The sequence below is a fragment of the Apteryx mantelli genome, chromosome Z, assembly GCF_036417845.1.
Source record: "Apteryx mantelli isolate bAptMan1 chromosome Z, bAptMan1.hap1, whole genome shotgun sequence".
NCBI lineage: Eukaryota > Metazoa > Chordata > Aves > Apterygiformes > Apterygidae > Apteryx > Apteryx mantelli.
This window is the reverse complement of record NC_090020.1, coordinates 7,067,032-7,092,403: the sequence shown is the minus strand read 5'-3', so window position 1 is coordinate 7,092,403 and position 25,372 is coordinate 7,067,032. Positions and strand designations below refer to the sequence as shown.

The 25,372-nt window shown below is 35.9% G+C and overlaps 1 protein-coding gene across 1 annotated transcript in view; it reads right to left on the bottom strand.

Annotated features, from left to right (window-relative positions):
- Positions 1–25,372, bottom strand: part of RFX3 (regulatory factor X3) — a 124,689-nt gene that overhangs the window by 45,973 nt on the left and 53,344 nt on the right. Inside the window, exons 2-3 of the mRNA XM_067315223.1 lie at positions 13,616–13,740; positions 4,956–5,053 (exon numbers count right to left, since the gene is read on the bottom strand). Coding sequence (XP_067171324.1) covers positions 4,956–5,053; positions 13,616–13,732 — 215 coding nt within the window. The 5' untranslated portion in view covers positions 13,733–13,740. The remainder of the gene's footprint in view (positions 1–4,955; positions 5,054–13,615; positions 13,741–25,372) is intronic.

Here is a 25,372-nt window from a genome sequence, read left to right as displayed (position 1 = left end):
CTGGCCTCTATGTTTTCTATCACAGCAGAATGCAACACAGTCCATGCAGGTCTTGTTTAGGGAGATAGTAGACTTTTGATTCACTTCTGAAAATTCTAAAAAGTCAACCCCCTGCTGACCTAGCTCCAAACTTGCTAATCTAGTGACACAACAAAAAGAGGAGAAATGGATATAGTATTTTTTTTTAAATGTAACTTACGTAATGATAAAAACAGCAAATATGAAACTAATTCTTTATGCTCTGAAGCAAGCTAGCTGTCAGCAACCTAGAATTCCAGTCTTTTTCACCTGTCAAATAAATGTCATTCTAATATGAAGTCCATATATTCAATAACTTTTATTAACAGAAATGAGATTCTTCCATTCTTAAACTGAAGTATAAATGTATACAGGAAAAACGAACTTCACAATATACAGTCTTTAAAAATTCTGAGTACAAACACAGATCGGTCCCATTCCCCATGTTTAAAACCAAAGTCTCTAGAAAGGCTCATGTTCCTAAAAGTGGCATTTCTCTATATATACTTTTTCTGAACAACAAATTGTATCACTGGTAAACTCTTCTACAGAGGGGAAAGACAATCTGGATTAGGCTCACTGGCTAAAGAGAGTGTCTTTGACATCCCGTTGACCGATTCTGCAGAAACTAACAATGGGACTCAGGTATAGAGTGCAACAAAATTGCGAAAACTTAAAGGCTGGTACTAAGCAGTCAGTAACATTCATTTCTGTTTTCACCAGGACTAAGCAATCAGATAGTTTTGCATCTTGTGCACTGCCGAAAGTGCAGGTGCCAGCTGCTCACATGGGAACATAAAAGTGGTAAATGAAAGCGTCAGGTTCTGTGGTCAGGGCTCACCTCCCCAAGCACGCAGGAGCATAGAGGCACTATGACCGGTGGGCAGGGGAACTACCCGCTTGGAGGAACGGACACCCTGCCCAGCTCCTCCAGGACAACATCAGCCCCATGGTCCGGGGGTGAAACCCAGCAAGATGAGTCAATGGGGCTGGCTGTCCAGAGCACCCTCCTGACTGAGGGGGTCACAGCCGAGGCATATGGGACATGTTGTGGGAAGCAGGGGAACAGCATTTCGGGATTGCGCAAGACTTAATATGGGATGTTTAGGAGAGGAATCAAGGGCAGAGAAAGGGAGGGATCTAGCTGATTTGAGCAGGAACAAACATAGAAAACTAGAGGGATTTGGAGAATAAAAAGGGGCCAGTCATAGGTAAATGGGGCTAGTCAATAAGCCTGTCTGGTCATGCCCTATGCCTGATCAGCAGTTTGTCCTATCTTCTTATTAAATTCCTTTCTAACTGTTTTCCTGGGTGAGGGGCTTTCTCTGCGTTCATGTACATGTGCAGGTCTGAGTGGCAGCAACCATGGGTCTGAGGGCTGTGTCTCTGTAAGGTCAGCAACTGGAGAAATCAGGGTGAGTAGAAGTAAGTGCCAGTGACTGGAGTGAGACCATGGGTCGGAGGGCTCCTGTGTCTGGGTGCCAGCAGCTGGAGCAAATGAAGGTCCATGAGTGAGTGTGTGACCACTAGCAAACAACAAGCTGGACCAGTTGGCAAGTTGGTGAAGCGACCTAGGAGCCAGCTCTGTGTGTGTGTGTGTATCTCTAAGGGTGAGAGCACAGGGGAGATGGCTACCAGAAGGACCATGGGAGTCCCAGCTGACTGCTAGAGACACCATAGGGACTGGACAACAACTTAGACCCATTTGTGTAAGTGCGTCTGGTGTGTGTGTGTTTGTGTGTCTCTAAGCGAGCGGGTGAGACACATGGAAGATTGATATTCAGGATCAGGTACTGGATGGACTGTGTGTCTGAGGCCAGCAGATGGAGGGATCGACAGTGTGTGTGTGTGTGTGTGTATGTGTGTGTGTGTGTGCATGTGCGCGTGCGCGTAAGTTTGTGAGTGAGGGGGTCCGCATCAGCAACTGCAGTGGGGCTGCAGGCCACAGAAAATCATGTGTCCAAGGTGCCAGCAGCTGGGAAGACCAAAGATCCAGGGGCAACTACTGGCTGGACCAAGGATTTAAGCCCAGCTGCTGGAAGGGTCCACGTTATACAAGCATATGTATATATACATATGCATATATATATGTATATATGTCCCACTAATGGATCTTCCTCCTGCTCAGCCAGAAAGGGGAATAGGATGAGGCTGTTGGTGCTGTTTGTGTTTGAGCGAATGCTGAGAGTGTCTGCCTGTGTTGATCTCTGTGGCTAGCCATGTATATGTGTATGTGTATCTATCTATCTATCTTTCTGTCTGTCTGTCTGTCTATCTATCTATCTATCTACTTATCTGTTGTATATGTGCATTGATGTGGGTGCCCACTGGAATTCCATGCTCCTCAGCCTTGCTACTGGCTGTACCTAGGAACATGGAGCTGTGGATCCTTGCCCCATGGGGTGAACAGTTTCAGCCTCTCTTACCTAACAGAAAGGAGAGACTTGCATATACTAGCTGTAGAGGCAAAGATATAGACTGCACACACAGACTAATTAAACTGCTGACAATCTCTGTGTGATCCCAAAAAATCAGCTTCTGGGAGAACCAAGAGATCACGGGCTACTTCAAACCCAGCACCAGATATATTAGAACTCTTGAACTCTCCTTTTTCAGGAGGAACAACAATGTAGTGAATTTATTCTGTTTTTTAAATCTCATAAAAGGAGATTTATGTCATAAATCTCATAAATCCCTCTGTCCTCTGCGAGGTTATCACTCTCAGGAGGAAGATGCTTACGGAGGCAATTGCATTTAGCTGAGGAAATATATAATATAACAGAGCTCATCTTCTTATAAGATTGATAATTAGTTTTCAAATTATCCTTTGCCACCGAGGAAAGACAAACTGTTAGTATTCATTAAATTTTTTTTCGAAAACTTTCTCCACATGAAATCTCAACTAACTTAAACTTTATTTGTGTTGAAAATTAAATATCTTAATTCCAAGAAAGATAAATTGTAACGTATTCAGAAAGATATCAACCATCTCAAGATGTGATTTATTGATGAAAAGCACTATATGCTATGTTGTGCCAGCAAGCTTCTCCTTCCACCTATTTTTAAAGTATTGTCTACAAAACACATTGTTAGCAACTATATCAGCAAAGCTACAGAGGCATAAATATTTCTGTATAGCTTCCTGTACAGAGACAGTTATTCTGAGCTATTTATCCATTCTCAGAGTTTAACAGCTCTTTTTCACAGATGCCCGCACATCCTGGCTTTTTGTAAGATTTGTTTGGCACCATATTTTCTTCTTTCCACCCATTGGTATTCAGCTCCCACATTCTCAATCACTTCCACCAGCACTATCTAAGACTACCACCCACTGCCTAATTGATCACAGTCCCAATCTTCTTAGCAGTTATCCCAGATTTTTTCCTTTCACTTACTGCCCTTAGTTGCTATATTGCTTGACAGTTTGGTTACAGTATCCATCTACTTAACATTTAAATACAGTAAAACAAACAGTATCTTTTATTTTAAAAATGTGATCTAGAAAATCAGGCAAAATTTTATAGACTGCAATAAAACACAGAGTGCTAATGCCAGTGCTCAGATTTAAGTTCCCAGTTGGAAGAGTGAAAGTGCTAGAACTTTCTAAAGAAAAACCTATTAAAGTGTGGGAAAAGAAACATGTTTTCCTTTATATCAACAGCTGAATGTCTTTGGTTAAAATTTTTCAAAAACAATTTAGACAAACAACTTAGTTCAAAAGCAACTTTCTATACAGAAAACCTCAACCCAAATGATTATAGATAAACAATCTTATAAGTTACTTTCAGTTGCTACAGTATCTTAAACTAGATATTCATCAACGGTTATTCTTAATAATAGGGAAGTCCTATATCCATTTATGATAGATTGTTTAGGACTTACAAGTGAGAAGAAAACAGACAAGCCAATATGGGAGAAAAGTACATGAGAAATGAATTAAACAAAATGTCAGGAGAGATGACCAAAGCATGCTGCCAGTGTTAACATCAGAAGTCTCTGAACCAAACAATATTGCTGACTCTTTTGTATCATGTCTGGATTACTATTTACAAATAAATGCTTGCTGGCACCAAACAAGCTTTCTATATGATTTTTGTTCCTTCCCTAACTTCGTAACACATCAAAAATGGCAAGAGGCCATGAAAATGAAAAAGGGGAGAGAAGGTTCCTGAGCAACCTGATCCTACTTTGATGTTTGAGCCAACTTCAAAGTCGTCCCTGGTCTGAGCAAGGGATTGGACTAGATGACCTCCAGAGGTCCCATCAAACATAAATTATTCTACCTTTCTAAACTTGTGCATTGGTGAAAGGAACTCGATGGTGGAAAAGTGCGTTCAGAGAAGCAGGAGAAGCACAGTAATAAGCAAAGAAGAGGCAAAGAAGCAAAAGGAGACAATGTTACTTGTTTTTCTCTGCTTCTCCCCATTCCTTTGGCAGAAATAGCTCATTTCATTAAACACAGGAATTAAATCACATTACTACTTTCTGTAAATAGTAACTGCAGCTGCTGCAGCATTTTATGCATTTGCCAGTAGGACTGCAGACAAGACTGCATAAGGCCCACATGAAGACTTCTTTATTACAAAGATCATCACATTATGACAAAGTTAGATACTACTTCCTGTGGACTGAACTTACTGTAAAACTAAAAGACTTTTATTTTCGAACAACAGAATGCTGTACATATAATTTTGCTCTAAGTCTGACTATAACAATCACTTGAATTTATTTTAAACAAAAGTTCTTTTTCAATAAATATGATATGAATACAACTTTTTATCCAAAAAACTATTTCAAATGACAACAATAACAGAGTTTTGATTCAATCATTTTTTCCTTTCAACTTAAAATACAGTACCTGATAGGATGTCACTGAAAATACATATTTAACTTCACATTTTAGTGAACATTCACATTCTGATCATTTGCCAACTTACATAGCTCCATTAGTGTAGACTGTGTCACTTCCTTCCACGTACTGAACCTGGGCTGGGTACACATGCTGTACTTGTTGCACAGTCTGCACTTGCTGTACCTGTAAACAAAAACACCAGAAATGTGGGACACTGTAACAAAAGGAATGGCTGATGCTTCAGTGCATCGAATGGTTTCAAAGCTGTATGGGACACCTCTGTTCTCACGATTAATAAATAACTGAGAATGCTATGTCACAGCACAGCAATAGCACAGAAAGCTATTGTGCTTGCACAATACTTGTGTTGTAAGTCTGCAATATGGTAACTGGAGTCCTAACTTTGAAGATGCATGCTTGTGGAATGTAGGTACCTTAAGCGCCAAAGACAGAAACAATTGGAAAGCATAAAAAGGATGAAAAGAAGCATAACCGCATGCTTTACATCAAGCTTAAGAATTACATTTACTAAGGAAGAAAGTTTCCTTTGGCCATGTATAGGCTGGCTTCTGGTGATTTTTATCCCATTTTAGATCTGTACAATACAAGCCTTAAAATCACAGCTTAAGTGTGCTGCAATAAGTTTAAAAATAAAGGTTCACATCAATGTGGTTTAGCTCTAGTTTAATCAGAGTTAAATTACATTGTTATAAGGTTCTTTTTCCAGTAATGCTTTGACCCAAATGTACAATGTAGGATCAAGAACCCCAATTTGAGTAATCCCTTTCCCGGATTATCATTAGTTATGATATACTCCAAGAAAAGAAGTTTTCATGTCAATAAAAGAGTACGTTTCCTAAATGAAGCAGTAAGGGATGGATTATCTTCATGTATATTGCTGAGATGGCAAGTCTGTCTCATAAAAGCACATCACTAGCCATACTATTACTCCTTTGACTCAATTACTATGTAGGACAGCTCCAGGCTATGCAAATTTCCTCTCAAGTCTTAGCATAGAAGGCATGTGAAAACATTGCACTATAGAGTTTTTTGCCTTTTGCTACAGTAAAGATTGAGAATCCCATGCTTTATACCAGGCATCAATTAGAGAAGCCATATTTTGGCTCCATAACAGTCCAGAATCTAAAGGATATGCAAGGACTTAGAGACTTCACACACTTGCACAGTCTTACCTTAGGAATTGAATCAGGAAAGTAACAATGCACACATTTATTAAATAGATTTAATATAATTTATATTTCAGCGGCTACTATTTTTCCTAAATATTTTGTTGTGACGCAACTTCAGGCTGACAAAATTGGTGTTGAAAATGCAAACACCATAATCCCAGATGAATCTGGGCCTCATGTATTTGATGCATCATCTCCATAAGCTGTTTGAGAACATCTTAATTGTAATACCTTTACCCTCTTCACTATATTCTATGACGTTCTGTAAATAAGCATATTTTTTCCTACTCTTTCTTTTATAGTAGCAGCTCAGACTGTGAAGGAAACTCCAGACTTTCACAGAAACCATTTCTCAGGTTGACATTAAAATCTAATTCTGGAAAAAAAAAAAAAAAAAAAGATGAATGCAGCTATTCTAGCATGATAGAAAGCCAGATGTTTCTGTCAATCAACAATACTGAGGCACAATTTGATGGTTAGATCATATAGTAAAATCAACCATTTTCTCATTTTCATTGTGAAGCAATTGTGTATAAATTGACATACATACCAGAACTACAATTTCTCAGCTTCAAAAAATTTATTTTAAAGATGTTTCTAATTATTAAAGTAAGATACAATGGTATATATTTCCTCTCCAAACAAATAATATTTTGCTTTTTAACAGGAAGATTCAGTTTTCAAATTCTCAGTTTCAGTTCTCTACACAAAAGAATCTGATGCAAGTCATGATCATGGCTTTAGAACAATTTTCTGAATTAAAAAGATAATATAAATAGCTGTATTGCACAAAATCTTTTCAAAGAATTAAACTAATTTTATTTCCATCATCTTTGAACTCATAAATTATATTAAACAATATTTCCAATGAAGGGGCGTGATCCAAACCCACTACAAGAAAGTTATGCTAGTTAGCTTGTCAGGAATTAATACTTCTTAATATTCAAGTTTGCTGATCTGTGACAAAACCATCTACTTATGTAACAATTGGTGGAAATGTATATGCGCTTTATTGTGAAACATATAAGCAACAGATTATGATAATTTCAAGTCTGTCTCTGAAGGTATTTCTCCTTGGGTGACTCAAGTTCTATAACATGTAATCAATGGGAGAAAGGGAGTCATTCTCTGCTACAGAGCACCAAACTGATCTACTTAATTTATACATTGAGAAAACATCTTCAAAACAGGCTTTATTCTTAAAACCAGTAATTTGTCACCTGCTATGTAATGGGTATGTTCCATTTTCTGTCCCAGCAATACAGCTGGGGAAACACTGTGGATATGATGCCATCCTCAATATGATGCGGGTCTCCAGGAACTGCACATTGCTGTCCAACCTCTCACAAAATGCATTTCATTCTCTCTCCACATACACTGCATATAGCTTACTTCCTATTAAAAAGCACTCTATTTTCTATTAATAAGGGGAACAAGATTTTCTCTCTGCAGCCCACATATACTGATAAAATAGAATACCATTCTATGTACAGACACAATATTAATAATCTCCTGTCAGTAAATGCAGGTCACATTCCCATTCTGCACAAACTATTATGTTCTCCCATTCTTCTTGGACAACACAGGCTGCTACCATTTCAAAAACAAGGGATACAGCAAAGTGCAAGATCTTTACCACAGAACTGAGAGGGTACTGCCAAGAAGAAGTGGTTGCCACTATCAAAACTCAGTATCTATTATACAGAAATATCTGTTCTCTATTATAAAGAAAACTGAAAAATCCCCAAATGTGCTTATTTTCTGATTTGGAACAAAAAGATTTGTTCAATTTCCCATACAACTAAATATCAAAAACTGCAAAAACAAAAATTATCATTGATGAATTTCAAATTTTCACCAATTTTTACAAACATTCTTTATTAGCCTAATATGCAGTACTACTAGGAGTATCACAACTGTTTCATACTACGTAAATAAAATAACCATTTTTTTAAAATCTACGGCTTAAGAAAGGCTACAGTACAGTGCTAATTAAAACATCTTATCTTCTTTTGTAGATTAAATTGTAACAATTTAGTTCAACATAAAAGGGACACTGAATTATGTTAAGTTTCTAATACAATAATAAAAAAATGATGGTTTATAAAATAGCTGATTTCACTTCAGCTTCTCTGAAACTCAGTGAGGCTATGATTAAATTGATTCTGGTGCCCAAGGTAACTTACTGCCTCTACATCGTATTGCAGTGTAGATACTTCTTACCTCTAATGTAAGGTGGTTAGGTACTTTCTCCAGCCAGGTAGTTTACTAAGTGGCCTTTATGATGGCCCTGTATGTTAATTCTGCTATGCTGAAAATCTTTATTATATGGTTTCTTCAATAATAATTTTATTTGCCCTATTTTTCTTCATTCATGAGAAAACACCAGTTTTTCATCTAGGAAAAAATGTATTTACAAAAGAGTTAAATGTCATTTAAGGTTCTTTAGATTTTTTTTCTTTTTTTAATCTTCAGATATGGGAAGAAAAGAAGTGCATATACCTGCTTTGCATGAGGGGACAGTTATTTGAGAAGAATTTGCCTGTGACAAAACAAAAAGTCACAACAAAATCTGTATTTTTAGTGCAAATTTTAAAAAAATAAAAAGATTTTATCTTTCTTCTCTTCTGTTTATTTATCATTTTTCTGGCACCTTCTACTATAATTTAAGAAAATGCATTAGCCATCTCCCTTAGTTTTGGGGCAGAATAGAAACTGGAGTTCTTGGAGAGGACATTAACTGGAGATCTAATCCAAAATGGCCTCCTCGTACAAAAAGCAAGAATTGAAAGATTCAGGCTGAAAACAGAAAAGAAAATGGAATATATCTTACAAAGTGACAGTATGCAAGTTCAAAAATTGTATGTTATGGGGGTGGACTGGTGGGCTAGTCACAGGAATTGTTGTTGTCTGGATGAAGAACAGGAAATTAACTGACTGGCCTAGGAAATAATGAATTAAGCAGGGTCAAACAGAAGATCTTTCATTCTTCTTGTTTCAGTAATTCCAGCCTGGAATAACTGGAGTAGGATTAGAAGTTAGCAGCTGAAACGTTCCAGGAGAAAAGAGGAGAATGAAAACTGATTTCAATATACATGTTTGATTATTATTACCAGCTGAAGAAGAAAAGCAAAACAAATTTTATGCTCAAGTATACTACCTCAAAGGAACAAATGAAGAAGTAAATAATATTGTATCTATGAGAGTCTGTCAATAAAAATACAGTGAATAAAAACACTCATTTGAAATACAGAAATTAAAAAAAAAACAAAATTGAAGAGAGAATTTTCATTCCTGATAAAAAGCATTTATGTTAAAAATGTTAAGGAAAGAATAAGACAGCAGGGTAAAATATATAAGGATTTTTAATCTCTATTTAAAAGAGAACATATAGCCTGTAATGCCTATGCAAAAAGAATTGGATATGCATCGTTTTTCTGTTCTCAGAGATAAAAATCATTTTTGTACCTTAATTAGTCTGGATTACTTTTGGCAAGCAACATATAAATAGCACATGCTGTAATATTCTTAGCACATTCATATTGATATAATGACTAATGTCAGTTCATGATTATGTTTTTCATATGCTAAATATGATTTTACATTAAGCCCCAATTTTGATTAGCAGAAGTATGCATCTCCAGTTTAATGATATGATTTTTTCTGAACGCTATGGACATGGTCTATGGCGAATATGAAGATTTGTTTTTTTCAACTTCTGATGCACGGATATACCTTTTAAAATAGATTATACAATTATTTTTAATTTTACTCCTTCAATCCTTCTACATTGCATGGCATAAACTACAAAGTGAGGTTAATGTTGAATCCTTAAGCTTGCTGCTTTATGCTAAAGAGTGTGTGCAAAAAAAGGAAAAATATTTTAGTGAAAAATCCTCCTATCCGAGGAAACAGAAGCCTAGGAAAATTCCTCAGGCTGTTAAAATGGCATTTAATTATGCTCCTGACTTTTTGGCCTTATTCTTGTCACCTTTTACTTACACACGGACATGCCTCTCTCCTCACCGTTCCCCTCCTTCCCTGATGCTGTGCCGCACAAAACCGACTGTTATCAGTGCCACTGTTACCTAAAGGATATCCTAGGTTTTCATTAATGTTACTTTCTTTCTATTTTGGAGCATGATAGCAGACTTTTATGAGAGCCATATTTATACTAGCTATATGCAAATAAAGTATTTATTTTAGCTGAAAATATTTAGAGGTACTGTCTTGCTGTTTGCTCAAATGAAAGGATGCTTCAGTACAGACACAGCTGTAGTTAAAAAGGTCATCAGTGTACCCTTTCATTTATCAGGTTTGCTCTTCTTCAGGCCAAAAATGTTTCATTATGAAAAACAGAGCATACATTTTGTGAGCATAAATAAAACACTAATGCCATGAAAAGAAGCTCAGCTCAGTACTTGCATGAGTTATCATTTAAGTATGGCGCATATACCAGAATGGAAATTTGGGAAATGAAGACCTTCCTAGGAAAAATGGAATACCGTACACTTCATTAATATTAATTAAAAAACAAATTCATCAAAAAGAGCATAATTCACCAAAAAGTGTTAATAAATCAGTATAAATGTGAAAATACAGAAGTTTTGACTTATGATGAATTATTGTGTATTCAAAGACAAGTATGGGTATGATACTGTATCTTAGAATTTAACAAAAATCAAGGTGCCCTATTGTTTTAATAAATTATACTCATACTTTTGTATGTAGCTGACATTAAGTATATATTTTATAAGCCATAGAAAAAACAAGACCATGCCCTCTATATTGTTAATCTAAAACCTTTTCTTCCCTCTTTTAATATGGGTAACTTTGAGCATGCAGAAATAATAACCCCTCCCTCTCCCATCAAAAGAATGACTTTATACAAATAGTTTTTCTCTTCTCCCTTTTTTGTCCATCTTTAGGCAAAGTGGTCTGCTCCTAATGTATGTACATAAAGTCAAATTTTACTTTTAGGCAAACGTAACCTATGCACAGCTAAATCTTCAGGGTAGACCACACTCGCAATTTCCTCAGCACAGTGAGTGTTTCAGTGCCTGCTTATTCCCTTTTACTTCCCTGCTATCGAAAGCACCTGTCCCACCCACATTCCTCATCACATTTCCTGCTGGTGTACCACATTCACATCTTCACTCTCACTCTTCTCTTCCCTGCATGTTCAGATCTTCTAAAAGTCCTGTTGTTTTCCAGCACTTCTGTAATCTATCCTTTTCTCTCTAAGCATCTCTTTCCCTCGTAGTATGTTTCAGTCACTGCAATGCTGTCTGCATTGGCTTCTCCAACATTCTTGTTACTTTTTCAATCCATACAAAATATAGCAACAAACTCCTCTTCCTTGGCTGGGTGGATCCCTAGGTTTTTTTTCTGAAACAGTACGCTGATTTCTACTCTCAAAGTTAAACTCAACTGGAAAAATACAATCTAATATAACCACAGGGAAAAATAATCCAAAATACAGATGGAACATTCAATGAAGAGGAACACTCAGAAGCAGCAGCAGCACTAAGGGAGATGTAAAGTTGACCAGGGACTTTTTTTTTTTTTTTTTACAAAGTCTTATTCTATAATACAAAATTTTCAGCTTCCTGTTTTCATTAAGACCTAATGAAGCAAGGAAAAAATAGTCTATATATGGACTTCAGTGCTTTGGCATGAGCATTATATTAAAAAAGGACAACTGGAATAACTTGAAAAAAAGATATAGACAGTAGGTGACAGACAAACGCATTAGTTACACGGAAAACTAAAGAGTCAACTCCATGCTGTAAGTTCTCAGAAAATGAAAAACTTTGCACAGGCAAAGTTTATAAACACCAAAGCCCTATTGATTATTCATTTGTTATTTTAGAAATAGAACAGATATGCATAGAAGACCACACTAACCACTAATTTGTTAACAGTCTTCAATCCATTACACTGATCAGTACTCATATGGATCAAGTTCAACATGTAATACCAGACTGTTGTATGAATATCCTATCTGCTTAAAACAAGCATCTGCATAGCACTACCAAATCTCCATCTTTTATCTGAAAAGTAGAAATACAGGAATAACAAATTACAAATCACATAAACTACATCAAATAACCATCTGTCATCTTAACATAAATAGAAGACAAATTATCCAGATTATGTTTCATTAAAAAAAAAAAAAGAAAAAAAGTCTTGTACTTTGCAAAGGTTTAAAAAGAATTAACCAGATGAAATGTCATAAAAAGGTTAGCTGAGTTCAAGCATCATGGAAGCTTCACTTAAAATCTACCGTACTATTGAAAAGACTTTATCCTAATCAACATCTAAGTTATGAGAAAGAGCTATATAACAATCCGAAGTCAGCAGAAAATATTTGAGACAATTCTTGACTTAGTGGGAATTTTGAACAAATACATGAAGACAAGCATTTAAGAAAAAATTAGAAGACTGAATTCAATGATTTGCAGTCTTTTAAAAGCAAACATGCATCCTAAAATATACATGAAAATATAAGCGGAAGTCATAGTAATGAAATTATGAAACATTATAAACTCAGTCTGTACACTGGGAAAAAGTCATTAGTAAAATGTAAGAGGCTATGGAACAGCGTTACAAAGGACATGGATAAAAATTCACCACCTGGAATTTAAAAAATAAACTTGACAAAAAACCAGAAAATTTAATTTAGGGAACAGTGCTACACTGGCAGAGAAACAGATCACACAATTTAATAAATTATCTCCAGTTCTCATATTACAGATTTTGAAACCACAAGGTCAATTTTTGATGAAAAAACACATCAGACATCTCCCAGAGTACCTATTAGATGGACAGCTAAATTCTGTGTATTAAGGAAAAGTTTTAGACAGAGGTCATGGCATTCACATTCAGTCCCTGCTTCCACCTCCATATTTTTTCCTCCATTTTCTTTAGCCATCAGTCCTCCTAAAGGCTGTGGGTATTGCACAGGTGATTAACCATCTCATGTGACAGAGCTGTGCACTAAACTGGCACTTCAAAAGTCTCCTTAATTTCCTGGCAAATCCTCATAATGAATTACATATTGTCATAGCTCAAATGGTTCTCTGGCATTGTGCAAGAATCTGCAAGGAATCAAGCCTAGAGATGCAAATGACATTGCTTTCAGGTTTACATTTATATTGTACTTATTTGGAAGTGCAAATGAAAGGAGGAATGATGTAGTCAATAATATCAGATATATATTCATTATTCACATTTTAAAAAGAATAAATGTAAATATTCAGTAACATAAATTAATGTAAATTTCTAAGAGCTAATACATAGAATCCATAATAATCTGCTGTTAGAATTATGTATGGGTACTCCTGGTGCTTGCCAGATGCTCTAGTTCAAGGAACAGATCCTGAAAACAGTCTTCCTTTTTATGTAGGTATTTCAATTCCAGGAAAATAAAATTGATAAAAACAGAGCAAAAGAGTTCCTTTAGCAACCTTGTACAAAATTCATTCTTCATTACATTGTGAAAAACTATCCTTCCCATATTTTTTTTATTTTCTCCAAACTACCAGCCACCTACCTGCTGCTGAACTGGTACTTGCTGTACTACCTGTGTGGGCACTGCTGCCTGGCCAGCCACAGATGTCTGCAAAGTCACAGTTGAACCTGTATCCGAACCAGTCTCGGGTGTCTGCATCTTGGACTCTGAATAAAATTAAAATGTAAAAGTAAAAGGTTAGCACATAGAAAACTTAGTATCAGAAAGACAACTGAGGATGACGTGTGCCTTCATGGGAAGTGTATACTGGGAACCACAGGATTCCTTAGTTTTGTACAGCAGATATGTTAATATAATTGACTGGAGGGCAAATCAAAATTAATTCAAAATCAGGAAGTAGATTTTTTTATTTCTTTTAAGCAATTGATGATCAACCAGTGAAAATAATAACCATATGTGGCTGCAGGTTCTTCATCACCTTCTACCTTCAAAAAAGAAGACTATGCGTCTGTGAAGAACTAGTGTAAATAAATACAAATTAATGGTCTCCAAACCCAATGTTCTGTGATATAAAAATCTTACTGGCCTTAAACTCCATTAAACTACACAAGCTACAAAATACTTTGACAACCTGAGAACCAATATCACAAAAAATGAGTAATATTATCACCCACACTAGAAGAGATTTCCATCACAAATCTATAAAAACCTAGAATGTCTTAACGATGTAATTTGTTAGTTTAACTGAACAGACTTGGATGACTGACAGGGAACAAACTAGACTTTAAACTCAAAAAATGAAAAACAAAAAAAAACCAAACCCCTAAACTTCAGTATTTCCTGATTTCCTGAGACAAAACCACACTCAAAAATGTGTCTGTTTGGGGACACACTAATTTATAGTAGGAGTAATTCATGGTTGTGCCAAGATCCTTGGAATCCTCCTCAGAAAATTCTCTTTGCTTGACTACTGAATCAGCTCTAATAACTGACCTTCCTTCTAAGGCTGAGTTCCAAAAATTGAATTAAAGCTAGTCTCCTGCAATCCCTCCCTCCAGCTACCTCTGACTCACTGCGCATTCAAATGTAGTCAGTGCAGAGCAGGAAATAAGTATACAAATTTGGGAGGGGGACAGGAGCAGGACTTTGCCAGCTGGGACTTTGCCTTAAACTCCATGGAACCATGCCCTATGGCATGGACAGATTTAACTGCTTCTTCTGAAATACAGGATACTGAAATCATATGGAGTATCTCTCCACTTATTTATTTTGTTCTACAAAATGGGGAAATGAATAAGAAGTCTCAACCCCAACATGGCAGCATATTTTATTGGAACTCCAACTCCTGTCTCCTTTTTACAGTATTTCAGTCATTTAAGTCATTTTTTTTAATTCCCATCCTTCTAATACTAAAAGCAAGAAGTTAAATATATTATTAAGTAAGTTTAAAAAATATCATGCACATATCTGTTTGGTAACTATATACCACACACAACCAAGACTTACGAGACATTTTTTAAATAAAAATTATAATCAGATGAATAAAACATGAACTGTTTAAAATCATATCTTAAATTATGATGATACACAATAATTAACTTCCCCAAATCTTTCATTTTATTCTATGAAAGAAAGCTAGCAGAAAGCTACCCCTCAAAATGACAGGATATTTTCTGCAGACTCACAAACAGTGTCACATCACGCATTTACTGACTCGATTATCTACGGCACCAGGATTCTCAGTCAGTATATTGATATCAGAGAAGATATCCACTTATAGTGAAACTTCAGGACATTTCTTGGACTGCTTTTTAATTGTATACTTTCAAGACCATCTCACATATGCAGAAGCTTCTTCATTCTTCATTCCCAACTGCTTGCTTAACCATCACTATACAGATAAACTGGCAAAGTAAGACTGATAAATTGCTGATCAAACTTATTTCAGATTAATCAACACATTATCAGAATTATCATGATGACTATCATGATGACTGAACCCTTTACATCTTTTCAGTATGCCAGACAAAAATTGGGATAGAGTAGTAAAAGAAAAAAGGAACAAAATTTGACAGATGACTGTTGAAATGTAAAAAATCCAAACACTTACAAATGGATTGTCTGCAGGATAAACACATTTATTGTCAAATAGCTAAATTTCATATTCTTTTTGCCCACAGAAAATGTTAAATTTGTCCAGAATTTAATGATTTAACACTAAGAAAAATGACAAATTTCACATATCAGTCTATCCTAACTGACAACTATTTGTTTTTTCCTTAACTCAAATATTAACAAGAATATACAACATTCAATCATAAAGCCCAGAAAGAATATTTTCTTTGCTTTTCAGTATACAATCACCTTTAAATTTTCTGCAGATAAGCTAACAAGACACGTTATACAAGACCTCCTTAAGTGCATTAGACCAAACTTATGCATAAGATAAATATATTAGCTTAAACAAGCAGAATCAGAGATTTAGATAACTTTTCTGGGGCAGACAAAGGCATACAGCAAGCCTATTCTTTATATACATATGCCTAAATATATACATGGACATAATAATCATAACAGTGAGAATCTTATACATTTTGAAGACAGGTGCAGCCCAACAGAACAGGGTGCTAACATGACGAATGTTTTCTGGGGTCATCAAAACATAAGAACGACATAGACAATGGCAGTGTTCCTAATGCAATATTAATGTGTTGAATATTTTAGTTTTATACTTAAAAACCACAACCTTTTTTATAATTTGAGTAATTCAAGATTTACTCAGTCCTTGCTCAGCACTAAGTCACTGATAACAAAAAAGAACCTAAGTACTAACAAAATCTACTTACTTAAAGCAACAGAACTTGCTGTTAAGGGAAATTATAAACTTCAAACTACATTTAAGCAGTTTGTAAATGATCTGTCACTTACTGAAGTCTGAGGTTTTATGATAAATATTCTGACCATTTAGAAAGCAAAGCTGACCTCTATTTAACACAGCATAATTTCATGATATTGAAATTATTAGAAAACAATCAGTTTGTGTTATGAGTATTTTTCCTTCTCATACAGAAAAGTCTGTGCATCATGGATCATGCACAAATATTGAAAAACAAATAGGAAAATAGAAGTGTAGTGTAGCCACAATGTGGCCTGGTCAAAGCTACGGTTCTGACAATTAAGAATTTAAATTTTTTCAAAAAGCATCAGCATAATTCTATGGACATGTATACTCGGGAATGAATCTTAACTGTAAGTCATTAATCATCTGTTCTTTTATCCCAGCCTGTTACCTTTAGCTGTTGGGCAAAAACCCTTCAGAATCTAATGCCAAAGAAGAGCCAGTTCTTGCGAGCGAACCAGAGCTCACTCTTACATGACACAGATAAAAGCATGGCAAGCTCGCTGAATAGTGGAAATCAAAAGCTAAACACCGAGAAACTCTCTGCTATAACAGCACTTCCTGTCTGTCCCAGTGCAAAGTTAAACAGCTCTGCTTAAGACACCAGTTCCAATAAACAGTCATACAAGATACTGAATCTATATTGGGAAGCAAAAACGAGCAGTTGCAAGGAATTAAAAGGCATTCTTTCATACCACCTCTTAACTTTACTGGACTGCTCAGTACGCGCTGTTTTCCTCATTACAGTGTGCAAACATGTCTATCACTGGAAGGAAGGAGCAGCGCTACTTCAGTCAGGAACAATCTGACTGGTAAGAAACTGTTCCTTATTGCCACATATCTGCTAATTGCCACGTCGCAGCTGAGACACAGCGCTCAACTGTAACAGCAGCAGTTCAAGACACCCATGAAACCAGAGCCATGCGCTCAAATCTGAGCCAGGCACACAATATGTTCGTGTCCTTGGGGCAGCTGCCACGGGCTCTGCCTGGCCGACAACAGCGGTAGCATGTGAACTTTAGTTAACCCTATTGCAAAAGGGAACAGCTTCTTTGTAAGAACGGAGAATACCTTGGGTGTAAATAATCTGTCGGTCACTGCGGAAGGTAGGAACGGCGGAGAACCTTCGAGGTAGGGCAGACTGCGAGTACCAGCGACTGACAGGCACCGAGCGAAGCTGAAGCGAGCCAGTCAGTGCCCAAACGTGCGAGTGATGGTGTCCAGGGTCATAACAGGAGACAGACCCCAGAGAGAGACGCCAGGGCACAAGGGAGACAACCCTGAGAAAGAATGGGCGATTCCCAGGAAGATCCCACAGCCCAGCCCCAGGAAAACCTACTGCACAGCTGGCACCCCTGCACTGACCACACACTTCTTTCCCAAACTGCCCCCTCTCACTCATGCGTCCGGGAGGCTGTGTAATTTATAAACTGCACATATACCTGTGATTAAAGCGTTTTGGTGTCTGAGTCAATTTCATCCCCACGCTAACAGTTTGGTCTTAAACTGCAACAGTCCTGTATTTAAGCATACAATGCATCTGTACCTCAGAATTATAATACACTTTTATTAATAATCTGATATGACAGGATAATTGATTGCTCTATAGACTGATTTATCAGTAGGTGAACTAGGATAGCTAAAGCATGTCTGGGGAATATAAATCTTGCCAACAGTTCTCCCTAAGCATAAATGAATGTAATGACTTAATATCAATTTATTCAAAAGCGTTTAGGTTGCTTCTGCCCTAAGCCCTTATCCTAAATGCAATTCTTTATTATAAGTTCATTGCACATTATAGATTTTTCCCTAGTAGAAGCCATACAATATGCTTTAAAGTCAACTTTTATTATCTTCTTATTCACCAGGAGCTGTTGCAGCACCACGTTCATGAGGCAGTCAGCATAATTCTTTCACACTGCATCAAATAATACTGAGCAGTTACATGAACCCATTTTGATAACTTAAATAAAGTCTTTCGGCTTTTCACTGATGCTGCATACAGGTGGAAGAACTGCATATTACAGCAGAAAAAAACACGTCATCCTTGCCTAATGGGACTGTCAGGTGTATCACAAGCAACAGATGCGTGTTTGACAAAGAACCTTTTCATTCTGGCTAATTAAGCAGCTGGACACACCCGCCTGTTAATGGTTTTGCTTTGTATAGCCCATGCTAGTTGAATCATGCGAATGTAAAGCTAAATAGGCCACATTCTGAAAGACAGCTAATTAACCCCTCCGAGTAGAAAAAGAATATTGCCCAAAGCCAGCTGCTGAGAGTGACTAGGTTAGTGTTTCTTCAGTCTAATGGACAGAACTCAAGCAAAGCAACTTTGCTGAGAATTGCCCTTTTTCTGCATATCCTGTGCAATTTATTGTTGTCTGTTAAGCTTCCTAAAGATTATTTAATACACTCAAATTAGCAGTTGGGATCCTTCTGTTTTCTGAACTTGAAATACCACACTGAGTATTTTAAGAGTCCAACTCAATCACTTATCAAAAAACATCGTTAAAGTGTGTCAGATTAATGGTTACTGTTTGTTACCGGACTACTTCATCTGAACTCATTTACTTTTTCTAAGCTACTAGAGTTTGCACAGTTTTGTTCAACTATATATGCTTTATTGTCTACACCGAATAATGTAGCAGGTTTTAATTCAATGCAGAACATAAAAGCCTGTAATTTACTTTCAAGTGCAGCAGGAAATTTCTTTTTTCTCCTCAAGAATGCCTAATAAAACAGCCCAGAAGGTAAAGTGAACAAGATCTTGTAATCACATGCAGTAATGACATGCTTTTAATGGTCAGAATTAAAAGTTAATCTTAAGATCTTATCTATTTATAATGATAAATCACTAATATACTCATTAAGAATTTCTGGCAACATAATGGGTTTCACAAAAAAAAAAAGAAATAATTCATAGAACACAAAGTTTCAATAAATAACACAGAATGCTTGGTTCCTGAACAATAGTACAAATGGAAATAAGTCTTACTGATACTCTAGAGCTTTATCTGAGCATTCCTGATTGATTTTTGTGCAAGTAAATATTTTACGAATAAATGCTTTCAAACAAGAGAGGTTATGAATTACAAGGAATGATATATTTGTATTAGCAGTTAAACAGAAGGCAGATTATAGCTGCTATTCACAGCACACACACACACACACACACACACAAAAGGAATATTATAAATAGTTTTATGACACTCATGTATTTTCACATAAGAATACCAATTTCTTAATGCATACTATTTGATTGTCCTCTCACAAGTCACGGATACCAAAGTAGGCAGCTGGACACTGCTGAGGTAAGGAATGTCGCTGAATATTTTAGTTAGCAACATGGATTTCATTACTCTCTTCAGCTTTTCAGTGGCCTGTGGGAGGATAATAGTTAACTGAAGAACACAGAATCAAGCATGTAAGTTGATTCTCTGGCTTCACATATCATTTCCAGTAGCACAACTGTACAATGACAGAACACCAGAAAGGAGAAGCACAGAGAGATACAAATTGGAAGGGACCAATGTAACTGGTAACTGCTGGTTACTCCTTTAAAGAAAGCTAATGAAAACAAAAAGCAAGGTCTTGACAAGCAGATTATTGATTTAATACCTACAGGTACTAATCAACAATTATCACAGTGGAATTCCCTAGTTCAAGTAGATCACAGAGAAAACATAGATGCTTAGGGTGAATGACTACATTATCTACTGAGTGATGAAAACAAATAATATCCCCATTTTCATATCAGTTTTTCTGCTTTTGTTTCACCAGTATCAGGCTCACACTCACTCCTTCAACAAAAGACCTGCAGCATAATATTATATTAAAATAAAACAAAAACAGAATTCACTTTTAAAACAAAGTCTAAATCTACTTCAGTGCCAGATCGTCCTTGTAGAAGTGACAGAAACGACCCCGTATAGGCAGTGCTCCTGCTATCACATTCTTCCTCCTTGGTTTTTGAGATCACTATTAGGCATAGTGCTTTGAGTGCTGATTGCCAGTGCTTGAAGCTTTAGTCTTTTTCTCCCCCAAACAGTAGGACACAACAGATAAAAACCGAGATGAAATTTCATAAAACTACATTTTGTTATCAAGCATTTTGAAACTTAAAAGGAAGTAGCATTATATATATTAAATTTTATAAAGATTATTTCTGCCCATAGTACCGATGCAGCAGAATATGATCGTCTTGCGTCAAGCTGCAAATTCAATTTGATATTGTAATTGTTAATCTGGACAGAGATATTTCTGGGAGGTGTTGAACATGCTTAACCCAACCCATAAAAGTTGTGTAAATATATTAAAGATAGGTGCTTAATATAGGAAAAGTACCTGAATATTATTTCTGATAGATAGTACTTGAATAACTGTGACTGTAAAACCACCACAGACCTATGTAGAATAATCCACTTCTGTTTTTAACTTCCATTTCAGTTTCATGGAAATATTAATCTCTACAAAAACATCTGATAGGAACACAAAAAAAAAAGTACCAATAAAGAGTACCAATTTCCAGTCAATTTCCCCTCCTTCCAAAGTCTTACCACATTCCAAGGAAAACAGAAATTCCAATAGGAATTTTCAACATGCAGAGTCCTTTCCAAAGAAAATTTAATTGTGTATACTTAGCCTTCATTCCTGCAGTTGTTCTTCACATATTTCTTGATATGGTAGTGCTATTCAAACACATATTATGTACTGTATTAACAAATGTCGTATCTAGTCAGGAAACCACAATTCAAAGACACTTTGTAGAACTATGAGGAAAATTCCAGTTTGCCATTCTAATCTTTTTTTTAATAGGTTATGCCTTCTAAATGGTAAAGATGATGCTTATGCTGTAGCACAATGACTCTAACTTTCAAATATCTCAGTAATCTAGTAGTTTTGCTAGAACAGCTTAGACTTTGATTGAAAAAGGTATAGACAGTTAAGCAGGGTGCCTAGATTTCTTAATCCTACCTAATAAAATATGCTAACAATATTCTTTTAATATCTCACATCTCTGTTCTTAACTCATCTACCATCTTGGGAGAAAAAGAAAATAAATCACTAGTTACTGAATATTACATTTACCTATATTCAAGTTTATTATTCACTATGACGCTTAGCCATTCCTATTTTCTAGGTAACAGAAGAGAGGAGATTTTATCAGAAAATCTGGAATGTTGTAGTTCTGGATATTTTTACAGGCAGCTTTACTGACATTTAAGGGGTCTCTATAGGGAAAGTACAAAATCAGACTGATTGGCTACACCAGCTGACATGTTTGGTTAAGGGAGCAATGCAGGCAAAAATCAAACTGTAAGAGAAGTTATGAACAGTTTGGTTCTAGATTCTACTGGGCTTTAAAAGTGAATATAGGTTGTTTGCATTTGATGCAATATGGTTGTACACAAACGAATAGTGGGATACAAAATTGGAACGAAGAGACTGGAAATTTAAGTTTGCAACAGGATATTTAAAAAGGTGCAAGTTTTTGAAGGTCAGAAAAGAAAATTTCCAAATAATAAGTGGAAATGTCAGTTTGAATCTGTGCATCGTTTGCACAACGAAAAGATGAAAAGGAAGTTTTTAGATAAACACAGAAGGATGTCTCAAATTTCTCCATGAGCTGACAGGTGGGAATAATAAAAGCGAGGTCAAAAAAAGTTGGTAAGGTTTACGAAATAACTTACTCGGTATGCTTCACAGATCATGTAACTTTGCCTTGGTAATAATGAAGTTCACCACCCATTACACTGTCTATTCACTTTGCTTCACTGGATTATAGCAAAATAGCTTCCTGTCTCCAGCCAGCAGAGACAGAGAATTATTTGTTCTTTCACTGCTCAGAACCTTACAGCATTCCACTATTAGGCTCACTGCCATGATGAAAAGCAGTTGTTTGATTCCTGCTACATTTTTTCTCATAGCTTCTGGTCCATAAGAAGTCTTTACCCCTTATTTTGAGTCTTCTTTACATTCCAGAAATTACACTGATTCTACTACGCTGATTTCATTTATTCACCCCAGAGAGTGAACAGACTCATGCGAACACTTGGAACTTGCATTGTACAAAGGAATGAATATGGAGTTTCAATACAACAATGAAATTTTATTCTTAGATAAAATTTCAAGTCTCCAATTTCACCCATATTTCAGATAGCAAGTTAATTTAATCTCCTAGAGATAACAAATAGTTCATACTTTACTTACAACATGAATCAATAAGAATCATACTTACAACATGAATCAATTTTAGTGTGCAACTTTACAAGGACAATTGTCACAAAGAACTAAAAAGCCCTAACTGCTATTAACTATCCACTCATTTAGCATACAGAGATAAATCACAGAAACACAGAACAGTTGGAGTTGGAAGGGATCTCTCGAGATCATCTGGTCAACTCCTCCTGCTCAAGCAGGACAGGTACCAGAGGCAGTTCAACTCAGGCTCAACAAAACATGCAAAAACTCCCCGTTATATGGGGAAACTCCTTGATTGCAAAGAAAACCTCCTCTTGTTTTGAGTTTGTGGAACTTAAATGTCTATATTAGTTAAGTTTTCTCATATATTTGAGACCCCACATAATTACCTATGTGTTTTAAACAACCATGCTCAAGTATTACTGCTCAAGCACATAAGTCAGTGCAGCTATTACCTTTATATTTTAATAACTGAGCACAATCAACAGGTAGTATACACATTATATCACGCCTAAAAAAAGTCAGTCTTCATGTATCCATTATATATTTATAATGAATATGTTTACAAGTAAGCCAAGTCTATACGATTAATTCACAATTGAAATGTCAACACCGCTTATTAATCAAATAAACAGCCAGGCATATTTGTAAACTATTCCAGTATTGTGTTTAAGCACTGCAGGAAAAACAGAAGTTCCCTTGTGAAGTGCAAATTAGACAAATCTAGAATACCAGGATGAACTCATGCCTTATCAAACACTATAAGAAAATGTGCTATCAAAAAAACTTTTCTTCCTGACTTACAAATTATTCACAATGAGAGATACTGTACATACCCTGGAATAAGAAGAAACAAAAAGACCTGTATTCTAGTTCTGCCATATTTACCATAATCAATGTTTTTCTCTTCTTCACCTTCCTATTTCTCCCCACATCTTCCAAAGTTTCCAAAGTTCCTGAAGAAAAGTACTCTACTCTAGGGAAGACTGCTTTCACATAACTCCTCTCCAACTCAGACCTTTAAAAACATGATTGTTTTGTTCTTTGGAAAAAAAAAAATCCACTGTATACTTTCCCTTTTGGTTTCTGAAATGTGGCTAGCTCTGAACCGCATCTTTTATCAAAAAGGAAAATTCAGTACTTACCAGGTTTCCACTTACAGATGGTACATGCAAAAGAAATATTATGTAATTATCACCTAAACAGATCAAGTACGTTAAGGTAAAAAAGAGGTGCCTGAAGTCTTCATTCCAAGGTATATGTGGCAAAGCAAAGATATTTTTCTTAGACTTTGCTTGTAGGACCAAAATTTTGCTTTAAAATATACAACTGCATCTATTTATTTTTATATACCACTACCAACATCAGCTATTGCACAGACTGCTATAATATTAAAAAATAACTACTAGTTCTGTGCAGAAATAATAAAATATGTTCCTGAACTGCAGGGCTTAAAGCATAAACTGGAACAGTTATATACATATTAAGTGTTACAGTGTAACCTAAAACTAATTCATAAATAGTCATTTTATAAGTTGCCTCCTATTAACTAAGTCATAATTCAGATATTCTGAACAGAACCCCTTCCATCTATAAAATGCGGAACATTTAAACCTAAGATTTATATTCTAAATATTATCAAGTGAAAGGTCAAAAACATTATCAAGTAAAAAATCAGTCACAAAAAATGTTTCCAAATTATATTCAGCTTTCCAGTTTGAAGAATTCAAAAAGTGGCAAAATTGAAATCATCCATATATCACAAATTCTGATCTTTCAAGCACATGTACAATACAGGAAACATTAAATTTATGATTTTTCTTCACAGGTACAACTCGGTTTGCTTCTCAGCAATGCCAGGCAAGTGCTTCCATGATCAAATTACTGAAATGTGGGTGCATATGTACCACAGTTCCACCCTAAAGTTAAGAAATATTCCCAACGCAAGCTGTCTTGAAACAAAATGTACCTAGGAAAAAATGCAGTTTCAACAAGTTGGGCTTTTCGATCAGTAAGAAAAAATACATCAAAAGGAAAAAATATATGAGAAAATTTAACTAATATAGACATTTAAGTTCTACAATTTATAGCAATGGAGTTTTCTTCAGGATATTCTATTCAAACTTCTAAGTGTGAGCAACAATATGGTAAAACTTACTAGTAAAGCCATGGGCGGCAAACCTTAGAACACCAAAAAGACAATACTAAATAGACTGTTATTCTGCATTCCCTGAAAAGTTAATAATGATGTTTAAGCTGTTTCAATATTAGAACCACACACTTTCCAGTGTGCACACAGTAAGTGCTAGCTATTCTGAACTAACCGTGTGTGGACCTTCCCAATTACTTCATGAAAGGTAGTGTAACCCACTTAAAGCAGAGTAATCTGTCTCGCACTTCATAGCGTATGAATGAATACACTAAAGAGGATAGGGGGAGGACAGACAGTCGTAATTTTATCCCCTGCTTTAAACTCAAAAATTATATTTGCATTACATAAACTCTTATATAAAGGTTGTTGTTTACTATGCTGGGTGAGATTCACTTAAAAAAAATCACCGTATGCTATGTAACTCTGTACCTTTTAAAATGAGTCATAAAGAACAGAATCAACACATGTAACAGTGTTTACGCTTGTAACACAGCAACCTGTAGAGATCCAGTATCTCTGCAAACCCATTATATTCTATTACTTATTTTCCTCTCTTCTGAATGAGAAATACATGACAAACAAG